Below are 13,987 nucleotides of genomic sequence, written 5' to 3'. Positions count from 1 at the left end.
CATCGTTTATTAGTGTGGTACATTTGCTGTAATTGATGAACACATATTGAAGCATTGCTATTAACCATGGTCTATAGTTTACATTATGGTTTACACTTTGCACCACACAATTTTATAGGTCTTGACAAAATGTAAAATGGCCAGGTTCCATCATTGCAGTGTCATGCAGAACAATTCCAATGTCCCAAAAATGCCTCGTGTTACATCTATTCTCCCCTCTTCCTCCCCTCAGAACCTCTGGTGACCACTGTCTTTATATCAATTCTATAAGTTCTTCCATTACTAGAATTATAATGTCTACTTTAGCCCATAGATGCATTCCCCCTTATGTTTGTTCATTCCTCAACCTTGAGGATTTAGGGATGGTGATGCCTGCTCTGCTTCTCCTTTTTTTTTTTAAGATTTTTTATTTATCCACCCCCCTGCCCCCCCTCTGTTGTCTTCTCTCTCTGTCCATTCCCTGTGTGTTCTTCTGTGACTGCTTCTATTCTTATCAGGGGCACTGGGAATCTGTGTTTCTTTTTTGTTGCATCATCTTGCTGTGTCAGGTCTCTGTGTGTGCGGCACCATTCCTGGGCAGGCTGCACTTTCTTTCGCGCTGAGCGGCTCTCCTCACAGGGCACACTTCTTGTGCGTGGGGCTCCCCTACGCGGGGGACACCCCTGCATGGCAGGGAACTCCTTGTGCACATCAGCACTGCGCATGGACCAGCTCCACATGGGTCAAGGAGGCCCAGGGTTTGAACCGCGGGCCTCTCATGTGGTAGGCGGATGACCTATCCATTGGACCAAGTACACTTCCGCCTGCTCTGCTTCTGACTAAGAGGGGGCTTAGATCCCATGGGGCAGAGGGATGGAACTGGAACTGTGTTTTTTTTGATGGGCGTTGTCTATCATCATCCTTCTGTTATTTGTCCTGGGGGAGTCTGATGGACTGGAGAGTAGGTGTTGGCTGCAACTCAGCTGAGATTCAGGGCTCAACCAGCTAGTAAACAGAACAAAGCTTTAAGTCTGGACATATGTTTAACAGGTGTAGTGCTAATTATAGGTTCAAATAAAAGGGGCAGAAGAACCACATGTAGGAAAATTATAAATGAGTTTAACTCTGAAATATTGGGGAGATAAGTTATCATAAATTCCAAGGTAAGGCCCACTGATGGGGTGCTCATTTCCTGGGGTTGTCTGCCCTGTCTATAGTGTCTAGATGTCTCTGGAGCCAGTTTAGGCATTCATATCGGCTCTTGCCAAATAGGAGAACACAGAGGGGATTTCTTGAATTATTTCATGTCCTGTTTGGATTACCCAGGCTAGTCCTCTGGTCTGCCCACAGAGTCAAGGCAGACCAGAGGACTAGCAGATCAGATTGGCTCCAGAGGCCAGTGTTCTGTCTTAGCTGGAGCTGGAAACCACTCCTTGGCCAGATCATTCGCTGCATATGAGGCCTTTAATGTGAGGTGAAAGACACTGTAAAACACATCCAACACCCGTAAGGGTGAGGACTGTGACTGGACACATTATTAGATGGTGGATAGCCTGAATCCTTAACGTTTTTCAAATCACTACTTTATTTTGTTGTTGTTTCTTTGGGGGCAATTACCATCAATACAGTTTACAAGTGCTCTGGCTGCTGGGATGGGGTATTGCTAAGCTGTGTCTGTGTGTTATTAAGGCCCTGGCATAGTCCTTGTCATGTTTTTAGATTTTTCTCTATTCCCCTGGATAAGAGGAATGGGATTTTTAAGATGTTTCACCTGTGACGAGTTACTGATTTAAAAAAAAAAAAAAATCAAATAACGATGTACCCTTATCTGAAATCAGGCTGTTGCTCAACTGCCAGCCTAGCTTTGATCCATAAGGCAATATCCCACAGTCATTTTTTAATCTGCTGCAGCAGCGCCAAGTCATTCTGCTGACGACCGTCACGAGGGTGGGTGGGTGAGACCGCTTGTGTGAGGCTGGCTGACTGGGAGGGAAGTCTGGGCAAAATGAGGAGAAAGATTCTTAATTCTGGGATACTCATTTTTGGAGGGTACAAAGGCAGAAAATATTAAAGCTTGCTGCTGTTAGGATTAAGCAGTTAGTGACTCTCAAATTCTCTGAAAACAGAGGAGGAGAAGGCAGTAATATTTGCTGGCATTCTTTAACACGTACTCAGAAATAAAACTCAGATTATACAGGGTAGTTTATCTAAATTAAATCTATGTTTTACACATCGCAGAATGGAAATCTCAGAAATATCCTAAATTCAAATCATTTTTCTGCTGCAGGCAATTTCAGATTAGCCTTTAAAAAGCATGCATGAATTGCAGGCAACTGCTGCAGAAGGCTAAAAAAAAGAGCACAGATGAGGCCATTAAATTTTAAATGCCTTTCAGATCCAACGGAATGACCCCTAATGTTTGATCACATTTCCTTATCAAAACAACCCTGCAGTCTCTCCGTGAGAAAGCAGCTGGGGTTGGGAATAAGAAAGCACTCCCTTCTCCCATTCTTCCCGATGGGATGCGTTGGCACCAAGTTATTTTTAGTTTATGAAACCCAGGCTGTCCTTTCTCTCTCAGAGCTCAGACACTCTTCATCTCTCCAGCAGGCCTCCTACTCTCCCGCGTGTGCTTTGCTCCTCACTGTACCTGTGTGAGCACGTGGGTGTGTGCACAGCCCTGCCTGAAGATGGGACGTTATAACCTGGCAGAGGGAAGGTGGCTTTTCATCCACAGGGTGGCCCGTACAGCTGTGCCAGTTTGGCTTTGTTCCCAAGGCGCTGAAGTCAAGCTTCTGGAGAGTGATGGGCTGGAATGGAGCCCCTACCTCACATGCCCATCTTCTCCCCTACAGACCTAGGCTGGCTGGGGCCTTGGCAGCTCCCTTGGTTTTTCTCTGCCCCATTATTTTTCTGAGCTCAGGATTCCAAAGTTCTTCCATGCCCGGGTTCAAAAGCTGTCCCTTCCACCTCTGCACTGTCTTTCTACTCTGCTGTCTGCTCAGCCTCTTCCTGGTACTGACTTACCCTTTACTGCTCTGTTCTCTTATGGCAATTCATTCTTTCCCCTTTTACCCCTTCTCATACCCCATAACATATAAAAGCTGCAGTTTAAATAAGGCTCTCTCCTATACCAATAAAGGGCAAAAAAAATTTTTTTAAGATTTATTTATTTTTATTTATTTCTCTTCCCTCCCCTCTCCCCAGTTGTCTGCTGTCTGTGTCCATTCACTTCTATCTTTAGCAGCGGCACCGGGAATCTGCATTTCTTTTGTTGCGTCATCTTGTTGTGTCAGCTCTCTCCATGTGTGCGGTGCCATTCTTGGGCAGGCTGCACTTTCTTTCACGCTGGGCGGCTCTCCTTACAGGGCACACTCCTTGCGCGTGCAGCTCCCCTACGCGGGGACACCCCTGAGTGGCAGGGCACTCCTTGCGCGCATCAGCACTGCGCAAGGGCCAGCTCCACACGGGTCAAGGAGGTCCGGGGTTTGAACTGCAGACCTCTCATGTGGTAGACGGACGCCCTATCCATTGGGCCAAGTCCACTTCCCAATAAAGGGCAAATTTTAAAGTTTCCTTTAAGGTTCCCCGACTTTCCTTGCTTCTCTCCTCTCTTTGTCACTCTACCTTTCTATCCCTTCCTCTTCCTCTCCTGCTTTTTCCTCTTTCTGTATCTTCCTCTTCTTCACCATGTGGCCTGGATTGAATTAGGGATCCCAGATGTGTGCTTAAAGAAGTCTTCTTATTTGAAAAAAAATATATATATATGGGCTGGTTTGAGGTGGTTCTCTAAATGTTTATTACCAACTTCCAACGTGGCAGAGTCAGTCTGTTCCCATTAGTCCATCTCATCCTCATTTAGTAGCCCAGAGAGGTCCCAGAGCCAACTCCTCCAGAATCAGGTCAGGTCAGTCTTACTGAGTAGGGTTATGTTCATGGGCCAGTAAATGTTCCCTTGTCTCCAGGGCTCACCACTGTTTCAAATCCTCTGGCAAAGCAAATGGAAGAACTTCTCTGTCTGGGAAATTCTGCAAGTTTACTTGGAAGTATTTGTTCATTGGAGTTTAAATCTGAGCCAAAGAGTTCACTCAAAACCAACCTTCCAGTAAGCAAACCACTCTTATAAAAGTTTGCATGCATTTGGGCAGTAAACAAAGAACATTAATGAGATTAAAGATTTTTTTAAAAAATCCATGCTTTTTAGACACATAAATAAGCTCCCTGGGGAATGAAGTAAGACCTTGAGAATCTGTAATTGAAAGTATCTGATCCAAATTCAATCTGAAGCTCTTCCCAGCTGTAAATTTATTTATTTGTGTATTTATTTCTTATGTCCACTTGGAATATACATGCTGTGTGTCTCTAGGACTTTTCAACCCTATTGTCAACTAAAAGAATGCTAAAAGAAAAATCAACAACAACAACAACAAAAACCCAAGCAGTTGGTGAACACCAAGTCTTGATTATTTAGGCGCGGAGGAGGTGGTTTATTAACCACACCCAGGCTGCTCATTCCTGCCCTTCCTCTGTTTCTTGCCATGCTATTTGTCTTCTTTCAGGGACATCACACCTTCATTAAATCCCATCTGTCCTTGCCTCAGAGTTGTCCCCTGGAAGATATCCTCTCTCTAGATGCATCACCATTTATCATCACCTTTTGTTTGTGCTCTGTCAACCAGTTTTCAATTTATTTTGAATTCAGTTTGTGATTAAAATTTAATGACATCCAATCAAGTGTTTTCTCAAATCTAGATGCCACTGCAGTCTCATCCACATCCTCTGTTGTAATGGTGTGAAGGAAAGCTGCCACAGGTTTCCAGCCTGGTGATTCTTTACGGAACACAGGTGGCATATATCCATGCTGCCTTAGCAGCAAAGTGAATGGTTCTGAAACATATTTGCCCCAGAAGTTTCTAGGGTTATATGGCTTTTTCCCCTACCCTGTTTAGCCACTCCACCCCTCCAATTTCCCCTTTCAAACAGCTCCATCTAACCTTGGGAAAGTTACTTAACCTCCCGGTGGCAGTAGTCCCATCTGCGAAATGGGAGTGACAGTAGCACCTATCAAATATGATGTCTGTGTGGATTAAATAAATAAATACATTTATAGAACTTGGAACAATATTTGACACAGAAGCATTTGATAACTATTAACAGTTATCACTCACAAAGGGTGAGGTTTCTTAAGTACATCTATTCCATTAGATTTGTGTTTTGATTTATCAGCATAATCTGTATCAGGGGCAGGTAAATTACAACCCTCAGGCCAAAGGCAGCCCATGGTGTTTTTGTACAACCTATGGCTAAGAATGTATTTTTTAAAAACAGTTTTAAAGAGTGGTTTAAAAAAAAGAGAGTTTAATGTGAGACAGACAGCATGTAGCCCACAAAGCCTAAACTATTCACTGTCTGGCCCTTTATGGGAAAAGTTTGTCAATCCCTGATCTATGAGGTTTATTGGAATAAGCCAGGAGATCTATAGGCTAGGTTTGGCTTCACCAGTTACCTATGATGGGGCTTTGGAAAAGGCACTTAATATGCCTAAGCCTATGTAAAATAAATATAGTGAAGTGGTAGCCCTTTCTCCACCTGTGGCCCAGGCTTGTTCTAAGGACAAATTGAGATGATCTGTGCTGAATGTGCTGCAGATGATTCAGAAATGCACATGGTGAAAAGGATACGGTCTCCATGATTAAGGTCATCCAGCTATAAAACCAGTAAACATAATCTGGAAAAAAAATGCCCCACAGTCAGATCACTTGTTGCAGTCTAAATAATGAATAGCAAAATAGCTATTGTTTTTTTTTTTTTTGAGAGCTTGATATGGGTCAGGCTTCATGTTCAGCACGCTATTTGTATCTTTTATCCTCACAGCACCCTTTTGGGATGAGTATTGTCATTTTCCCCATTCTACGGATGAGACAAGTGAGGCCCAGAGAAGTTAAGTAATTTTTTTCAAGGTCACACATCCAATCATGTGGCTGGCAGAGAAGGAATTTAAACCTAGGGTATCTGAAACTAGAGCCTGTACATTTAAGTGCTGCGTGTTTTCCCACCTCCTAGAAATGTGTGTTGATTCACAGTAACCCCATCTGGAAGGCAGAAACCACAGTGACTGTGAATTGATGTCAGATCTGTTACCTGTGCCAGGAGAGAGCCTTGTTTCCCCCACAGGCCAGGGTGGGGTCTAATGGACATGCAGAAACAGAGACAGGGGTGACAGGAGGAAAAGAAGCTTCAGAAAGGTAGTGTTTTGATGACTAAGAAAATCTATTTCAAGAAAATAATTTAAGGCAGGATGTGCTGGAGAAAGAAGAAGTTGCTGGGAACAGACATGAGCAAAGTTGTAAGAGGTGGAGGCAGCTCAAGCTGTGTGCAGGAAATGGAGAGGGGGCGAGTGCATGGGAAATTCTGTGAATGGGACACCAAGGGTACATTGTCATGTGGGGGGCCACAGCTCCCTAACTTCTGGATAAGATCTTATCTGCAAAACCAGGCCACTCAGGGAGTAGAGAAGGTGAAAGAAAAGGCTAAGTCCTGAGGAAGTAGAAAGAAAGTGAATGAGAGAGACAGGCAGACGTGGATAGAGAGAAACCAATAGGTTTGGGGAAAAGGGTGCTGATCTAAAGCCAAGAGCTAGCACAGCTCACAATCTAAAGAACAGTGGGATTCCGGAGAAGAAAAACTACTCTTTTGGGTCAGATCAGAACAGTTAAGAACCAGCCTTGACCAACTGTCTCGGTCTAAGGGCATGTGCCTGGGACCAGCCCTCTGTTCCTAGCTCGTGCCCACCCCTCTCCCAGCCCCAGCTACATGTTTTCATCCTCTGGTAAATGCTAGTCTTTTATTTTTTTAAAGATTTATTTATTTCATTTTATTTCTCCCCGACCCCACCCCAGTTGTCTGTTCCCTGTGTCTGTGTGCTGTGTCGTCGTCTTTGTCTGCCTCTGTTGTTGTCAGCGGCATGGGAATCTGTGTTCTTTTTGTTGCGTCATTCTGTGTCACCTCTCCGTGTGTGTGGCACTACTCCTGGGCAGGCTGCACTTTCTTTTACACTGGGTGGCTGTCCTTACGGGGCGCACTCCTTGTGCTCAGGGCTCCCCTACGTCAGGACACCCCTGCGTCAGGACACCCCTGCGTGGCAGGGCACTCCTTGCGCGCATCAGCACTGCGCATGGGCCAGCTCCCCACGGGTCAAGGAGGCCCGGGGTTTGAACCGCAGACCTCCCATGTGGTAGACGGACGCCCTAACCACTGGGCCAAGTCCACTTCCCATGCTAGTCTTTTAAAAGAACTTCACTCTCTCCTGGGTGGTCTCCAGAAACCCCCATTCTCATTGATTCTGTGAACATCAGAATCACTAATGGGGTTTTTCCTTCTCTTTAAAAGAATATTTTATTTACCTTTAAATAGATACATTCACACATGGTCCGAAATGCTATGAAAATCACGACTCCCTCCTACCCCTGTTGCCAGGCATCAGTTCCCTTCCCAGAGGCAGCCACTGTTCTGAATTTCTTATGAGATGGCCTATGCATATATAGTCATACGTAAGACAAAACACACCCTACAGACTGTTCTGCTCTTTCTTTCTTTTTTTTATTTCAAAATAAATCTTGGAACTTGTTCCACATCAGTTCGCATAGAACTTTGGATGCAAAGTCTTCATTGTTCGGCTGTGACCCAGTTTTAAGTAGCTCAACCTTTTTGGACACTGGGTTGTTTCCAGTGTTTGCTGCCCCTAACGTTGCCTGTACCCTCCTCATTTCGCACAGTGTGCACATATCTGTGGTGGCAATTCCTAGAAGTGAAGTTATGAGGTCAAAGGGCATAGGCATTTTTCTGATAGTGATTGCCAAGTTATACAGATTACACTCCCCTTGGCAAGGCATGAGAGAACTTGTTTACCTGTGAGACTTTAAAAAAAATACAGATACCCTGGCCCCACCTCCCAGTCAGTAGGTGCGGGGCCTGCACACGTCTATGATTAGCCTCGGAAGTGGATTCCCAGCCAGAGACTCTCCTGAATTTCCAGGCTTCCCTTCCCCCAGGGATTCGCCACAAGGCCCCTTCCCTCCAGGCGAGTCCCTCAGTGAGCGTCCCCTGCCCTGATGCAGGCCTCTGCTTCTCACAGGCTTCCTAGACCATCCAGAGCATCACGGGCTCCTGGAGGTCTAGCTGGTGGGTCTCCTTAGCCCCCTCCCACTCGGGGGGCATGGCTCTCTCCTCTATGTCATTGTTGGGAAGCAAGGCTTTTCCACTTCAGTCCAGGGTACTCCCTTGCTAAGGCCCAGCTCGGGCCAAGCCAGGGTTCAGCAGTTCAGCAGTGTGTGGAGAAGTAAGTATGTGGGCAGTATGTGGAGAAGGCCTGGAACAGAACAGAGAAAGTGGAAATGGTTAGGAGTGGTGAGACACTGAAAGGTTTTATAAATGTAGTAGTATTTTCACAGTATTGACATTAAAGCCCCACAGAATGAAAGCACTGTCTCTGACTCAGCCCACGGATCTGCCTTGGGCCCTCTCGTACGTGTTTGCATGTAAGTGTTCTCTCGGGGGGAGGTTGCGTCCTGCCAGTTCTGGTGGGGGTCTCAGGCTGGGAGGGGGCACGTGGCAGTGGCGGGCATGCTTCATCCTCTGCTTTTCTGGAAGAGCCCTGAAGACACATGAACAGACCAGCCGCCTCTGTCTGGAGCAGGGTAGTAGATGCTCCCAGGACACTGGCCCAGGCTTAACTTGGGGGCCCTGGCACTTAGTGGGCACTTGATAAATGTTCGCAGGAGGTGGGCAGGGGGGGAGGTTCATCCAAGTGTAGAATTTTGGGAACCCTGAAGACTTAACTCAGGAAATGGTCCCTCTTGCCCAGTTCATCCTTCCTACTGCACTGATTGGTCCCCTCTCTGAAAAGGGAATCAATCATTTATTCAGCCAAAAAATATTTATTGAGTACAAAGTATGTGCCAGATATTGTTCTGTGGGTATATAGTGCTTGGAATATAAGTGTGAACAGAGGCGTCAAAAATCATGCACTTGCCAAGTTTAATTCTGGAGGGAGAAAAAGACTAGCAAGTGATTTATTACATATTTGTATTTATAATATACATTTGGGTAGTATATAAGATGGTGGCACTGCTAGAGAGAAGGTAAAGCAGGGAAGAGAGAGAGAGTGAAAAGGGAATAATAAAATTTTATTGAGGCTGACCAGGGAGGCCTCACTGAGAAGGTGACAGCTGGGTAAAGACCTGAAGGCAGCAAACCATGCAGATATCGGGGGGAAGTGTTCCAAGAAGAGGAACAGGTAGTGCGAAGGCCTAGTGGTAGGGCCTTTGATTTCCTGTATGGCAGTTTTCTCTCTTGAGCTGAATTGCAAGCAATCTTTAGAAGTAATTTTGATTGCCTTTAAGGAACTGTGGACCTTTACTTTTCACTGTATACCCCTGTGCAGGTATTACCTATTATAACAACATTTTAATTGAGCTTATGCCTCTATCCCTCAGAAGGGCGGTACACAGCACAGAGTTGGACTCATCATGGTAGGGGATCAATAATTATTTGCTGTTTGAGTGTTTGAGCGTGACTTGTTTAAAACAGCAGGGTTTGTTTTGTTTTTTAAAGATTACTCATCCCACAAATTTTCTGAGAGTCTGTTCATTGCCACACCAGCTTTATTTACTATCATCTGAGGGCCTATTTGTTCCTTTCCAGACCAGTTTTTACCTGCAGAATTCCCTCAACAGGATGGACCTTAGATTTCCAGTTATATGAGGTGAATGCCCTAGCACCTGTTTTATTAGCTTCTATCAACCTCTCGAAGGCCCTTCAACTAGAAGGGTAGAACTGCTCTTCCTTTCTTCCTCCTCTCTTTTCCTTTCTTTCTATTATTCATAAGGGAAGCACTTCTAAGGTATTCACATGTGAAAACCCAGAGAGAATGTAAACATTTGTACCTGAAGTGAGGGCAGTGGAAATGAATCAGACCGACAAAAAGTAGTTGACAAAATGTAGTCCTCTGTTGGTTTGCCCTGTGTCTCTCTTTGCCTCCATTTAGCGGTGGGCCCACAGATGTGTGCGGATTACCCACCACTCAGCCAGCCCTTCAGAAAAGGTTCTTGTTCCCTGATCAGCTGAAGAGCACCCTGTACTGTTTCCAATTTCAGAGCTGTAGAAAAATTATAAGAATGAATGGGAAACAATGGAGAGCACTTAAAAAATAATAATAGTAAAACGTAAATATTTGTGTTTTCAGTAGGTTCCTGCTCAGTTCTAAAGGTCTGTTCCATTTAGGTGATGGGCCCTCTTTTCTGCAGCGCCCAGGGGCAAGGGACACACACAGCTGAGACAGGCAGACAGGCAAGGAAAGACACAAAGAGCAGGGAGGGCAGATCAGGAATTGCAGCAAGCTCAAGGAGTTTTCTCATGTGCTAGAAAACAGCATAAGGGCTGTTGTGCCACAGCTGGATGAGTTTGATACCAAGGAGGAAGAAAAGAATTGTTAAAATGTTGATTTGGCAGAGAGTGGAGAGGCAAATAGGCAGTTAGGATAAATTGGGTAGAAAAACTGCTGGGCCCACCTCTGACTTTAGGTGGAACACTTAAAAATGAATGTTATCATGTTCTCATTGGAATTGGTACAGGGCTCAAGAGAAGGTGAAGTCACATTTTTCAAAACTCTTAGAGCAATAATTGACGTTTACCACAATTATCAGCATGGTGAGCTCTCAGTAAATGTTTGTGGTTGAAATCCCACATGGATCCAAAGTTGAAATTAAAAAAACCCACTCCTCCTTCTCCCTTTCTCTCGCTGGTCTTTAAAGTATGCTATGTATGAGGGCTCATGTAGAATCAATTTAATTTTATTTATGTATTTTTATGAGAAAAGTTGTAGATTTTCCTTTCTTTTTCACTTACTCACTCCCACTACACCTGCTCTGCCCCGGTTTACCTCCTTCCGAGACTTTCTGGGGCACCATCTCAAGCAATCCAATGATAAGGGGAGGCCAGTTTTCTTTCCCACTCTGTTAAGTTAATTAAGAGTTCTATTTTTATACGCAAAAGGAATATTGCCTGGACTGTCGGCTAGAGGCTAGTTTAGTTAGCCTTGCAACCAGACTGTAGTGGGACCCTGAACTGTGGGCATAGTGCCCAGAAGAAATTAAGTTCTCCAAATAACCTCAGGTTGTTAAATGGAAAATGTCACTATGACCTTTTTTCAATTGTTTTTTAATCTCGGGCTTTCTTTTTGTTTATTTTTTTGATTAGGTAATAGTCACATGAAGCAAAGTTTAGGAAGTTCAAAAGTTGAAAAACTCCCACCCTCAATGTACCAATGTCTTGTGTGCCCTTCCATCTGTATATTATACACACACACAAGTAAATATATACATACAAATATACATACATAATCCCCCTCTCCATTTTTTTACACACAATAACAGCATAGTGCACACATTGTTTGGCACCTTGATTTTTTATCATTTAACAATATATCTTAGAGATCATTCCATATCAGTTAACTGAGATTTCTTTCATTTTGGATTCTAAACACACAAAGCAGCCCACATTGTGGTGATTTCTCTCCCCTGTATTTGGCAGCTGATTTTCACCTGTTTCCCCTCCGCTGGGGAATGCCTTCTACCACAAGATGGTCTAGTCACCTTCTTTAAATTACCTTCCAGATAAACTATCATCCTAATAAGCATTAGTGCCATTGCCTGGAGGATACGTGAACAACTTAATGTAATTGAGACTCTACCGGCACATTGGTGTCACTCTATCATTAATTCAAACCACGTCCTGTAAGAGGTCCCTTGAGGTCATATAAAGTAGGGACTCCAAGAAGTGATCTTTTTTTTTTTAAAGATTTGCTTTATTTATTTCTTTCCCTGCCACCCCCCCACCCCAGTTGTCTGTTTTCTGCTGCGTGTTGTTCTTTTTTTGTTCGCTTCAGTTGTCAGCGGCACGGGACATGTGTTCTGTTTCACAACACATCTTGTTGTGTCCACTCTCCGTGTGGGCAGCGCCATTCCTGGGCAGGCTGTACTTTCTTTCACGCTGGGCGGCTCTCCTCACGGGGCACACTCCTTGCGTGTGGGGCTCCCCTACACGGGGGACACCCCTGTGTGGCACGGCACTCCTTGCACGCACCAGCACTGCGCATGGGCCAGCTCCACACGGGTCAAGGAGGCAGGGGGTTTGAACCGCAGACCTCCCATGTGGTAGGTGGGTGCCCTATCCATTGGGCCAAGTCCGCTTCCCAAGAAATGATCTTTATTCTAAGGCTATGGCATGTTTTTTCTCGTTCCAGAAACTAGAATGAACCGAAGCATTCCTGTGGAGGTCGATGAATCAGAACCATACCCAAATCAGTTGCTGCAGCTAATCCCAGAATATTCCCTGGAAAAGGAATATGCTCCAAATATAAGGAACATGACACCCAACAGCTTGTCTACAGCCCAAACTCCTCATTATTCCTCAGAAGACTTCTTTCGGGCTCATCTACCCCTGAAACTTGCAAATCAGCAGTGGCCTGTGTCCCAGCAGGCCACCTGTCTGCGCACTAAAGTCCTGGAGGAGAGTGAAGACAGCTACTGGAGGAGACACCCAGACCGAGGCAAAGCTTTTCCTTCTGGCTCCTCTGCAGCCAGCAAGCCCGAGTCTGAGTCTGTGGTTGGAGACCTACCCCCATTGCATCAGTTTTCATTTATGGAAAAACATCATCCATGGCTGGGATCTCAGCTTTCAGCAGCTTCTCCTGATACTGGCCATGACTCAGACAAATCAGACCAAAGTTTACCGAATGCCACAGCAGACTCCTCAGGCAGCAGCCAAGAGACAGTGCAACAGCCCCGGCCCCACAGGAACCGACCAGTCCCAGACCTGCCGACTATAGACACTGGGTACGACTCCCAGCCCAGGGATGTCTTGGGCATCAGGCAGCTGGAAAGGCCTCTGCCCCTCACCTCGGTGTGTTACCCTCAGGACCTCCCCAGACCACTCAGGTCCAGGGAGTTCCATCAGTTTGAACCTCAGAGGTATCCAGTATGTGCACAGATGCTGCCTCCCAACCCTTCCCCACATGCTCAGTGGAACAATCACTACTATTGTCCTGGAGGTCCCAACCACCAGGTGCCATGTAAGTGATCTTTCCTTCCTCTGGACATTCTGGGCTGGGTAACTGAGTTAAATAGGGCCTCCTGTCAGCGCCTCACCTCTCTAGACCAGCGCAGATGGGTCAGAATGCAGGGAGGGCATTCTGCTTCCCACGGGGGCTTTCCATGTATGGTTGGATTTGTAAGGAGCCTGGAAGGAATGCTTCTTCATAGCCCAAAGCCTAGCACACTTAGAGACTTTCAGGACAAGACAGATTCCTCTGTCTGGCCTAGTTTAATTGAGACGTGCCTAGAGGCAAGGAGATGACCCAGATGACCCCTAGAATACTTGTTTCTTGTTCTAATTTTTGGTCATCTGGCTGCTTCTCTGCATGCTTCTTCCCCATTTTAGGCTTGGTAGAGAAAGGAGTCTTTCGTCAAAAATATCAGAAGGTGCTGGAGTATCATTGAGAGTCTGGATTCATACTATTACATGAAGCTCAAGTTGCCCCCATGATTCTGTTGCTTAAACCCCTTTCGAGGGGAGCAGATGTGGCTCAAGCAGTTGAGCGCCTGCTTCTCACATGGGAGGTCTCGGGTTTGGTTCCCAGTGCCTCCTGAAAACAAAAACAACAGGCAAACAAACTAGGCACAGTACTTGAGCACTGGCTTCCCACTTATAAGGTCCTGGGTTCAGTCCCCTGCTCTGGTACCTCAACAACAACTCAAAACTCTTTGGAGACTTGATATATCCATATCTAACCTACATTCCAAACACCCGAACAACTGGCGGTCCCCAGACTTGTCAAGCTGTTTCACCTCTCCATGCATTTGTCTAGGCTGGTCCCTTTATCCAGGATGTTCTTTCCCTTCTTGTCCATTTGACCCAGTTCAATACATTTTTTAACATAAATGTATCCTTT

General features: G+C 45.4%; 1 protein-coding gene across 2 annotated transcripts in view; it reads left to right on the top strand.

Annotated features, from left to right (window-relative positions):
• The window catches only part of TRAF3IP2 (TRAF3 interacting protein 2), a 44,000-nt gene that overhangs the window by 1,727 nt on the left and 28,286 nt on the right, over positions 1 to 13,987 (top strand). For both annotated transcript variants that reach the window (XM_004461220.5, XM_004461222.5), the window contains exon 2: positions 12,281 to 13,108. In XM_004461220.5, the coding sequence (XP_004461277.2) occupies positions 12,289 to 13,108 (820 nt within the window). In that variant the 5' untranslated portion in view covers positions 12,281 to 12,288. The remainder of the gene's footprint in view (positions 1 to 12,280; positions 13,109 to 13,987) is intronic.

Source organism: Dasypus novemcinctus, chromosome 11 (assembly GCF_030445035.2).
Source record: "Dasypus novemcinctus isolate mDasNov1 chromosome 11, mDasNov1.1.hap2, whole genome shotgun sequence".
Taxonomy (NCBI): Eukaryota; Metazoa; Chordata; class Mammalia; order Cingulata; family Dasypodidae; genus Dasypus; species Dasypus novemcinctus.
The sequence above is the reverse complement of the archived record's forward strand: the minus strand, read 5'-3'. Positions and strand labels throughout refer to the sequence as shown.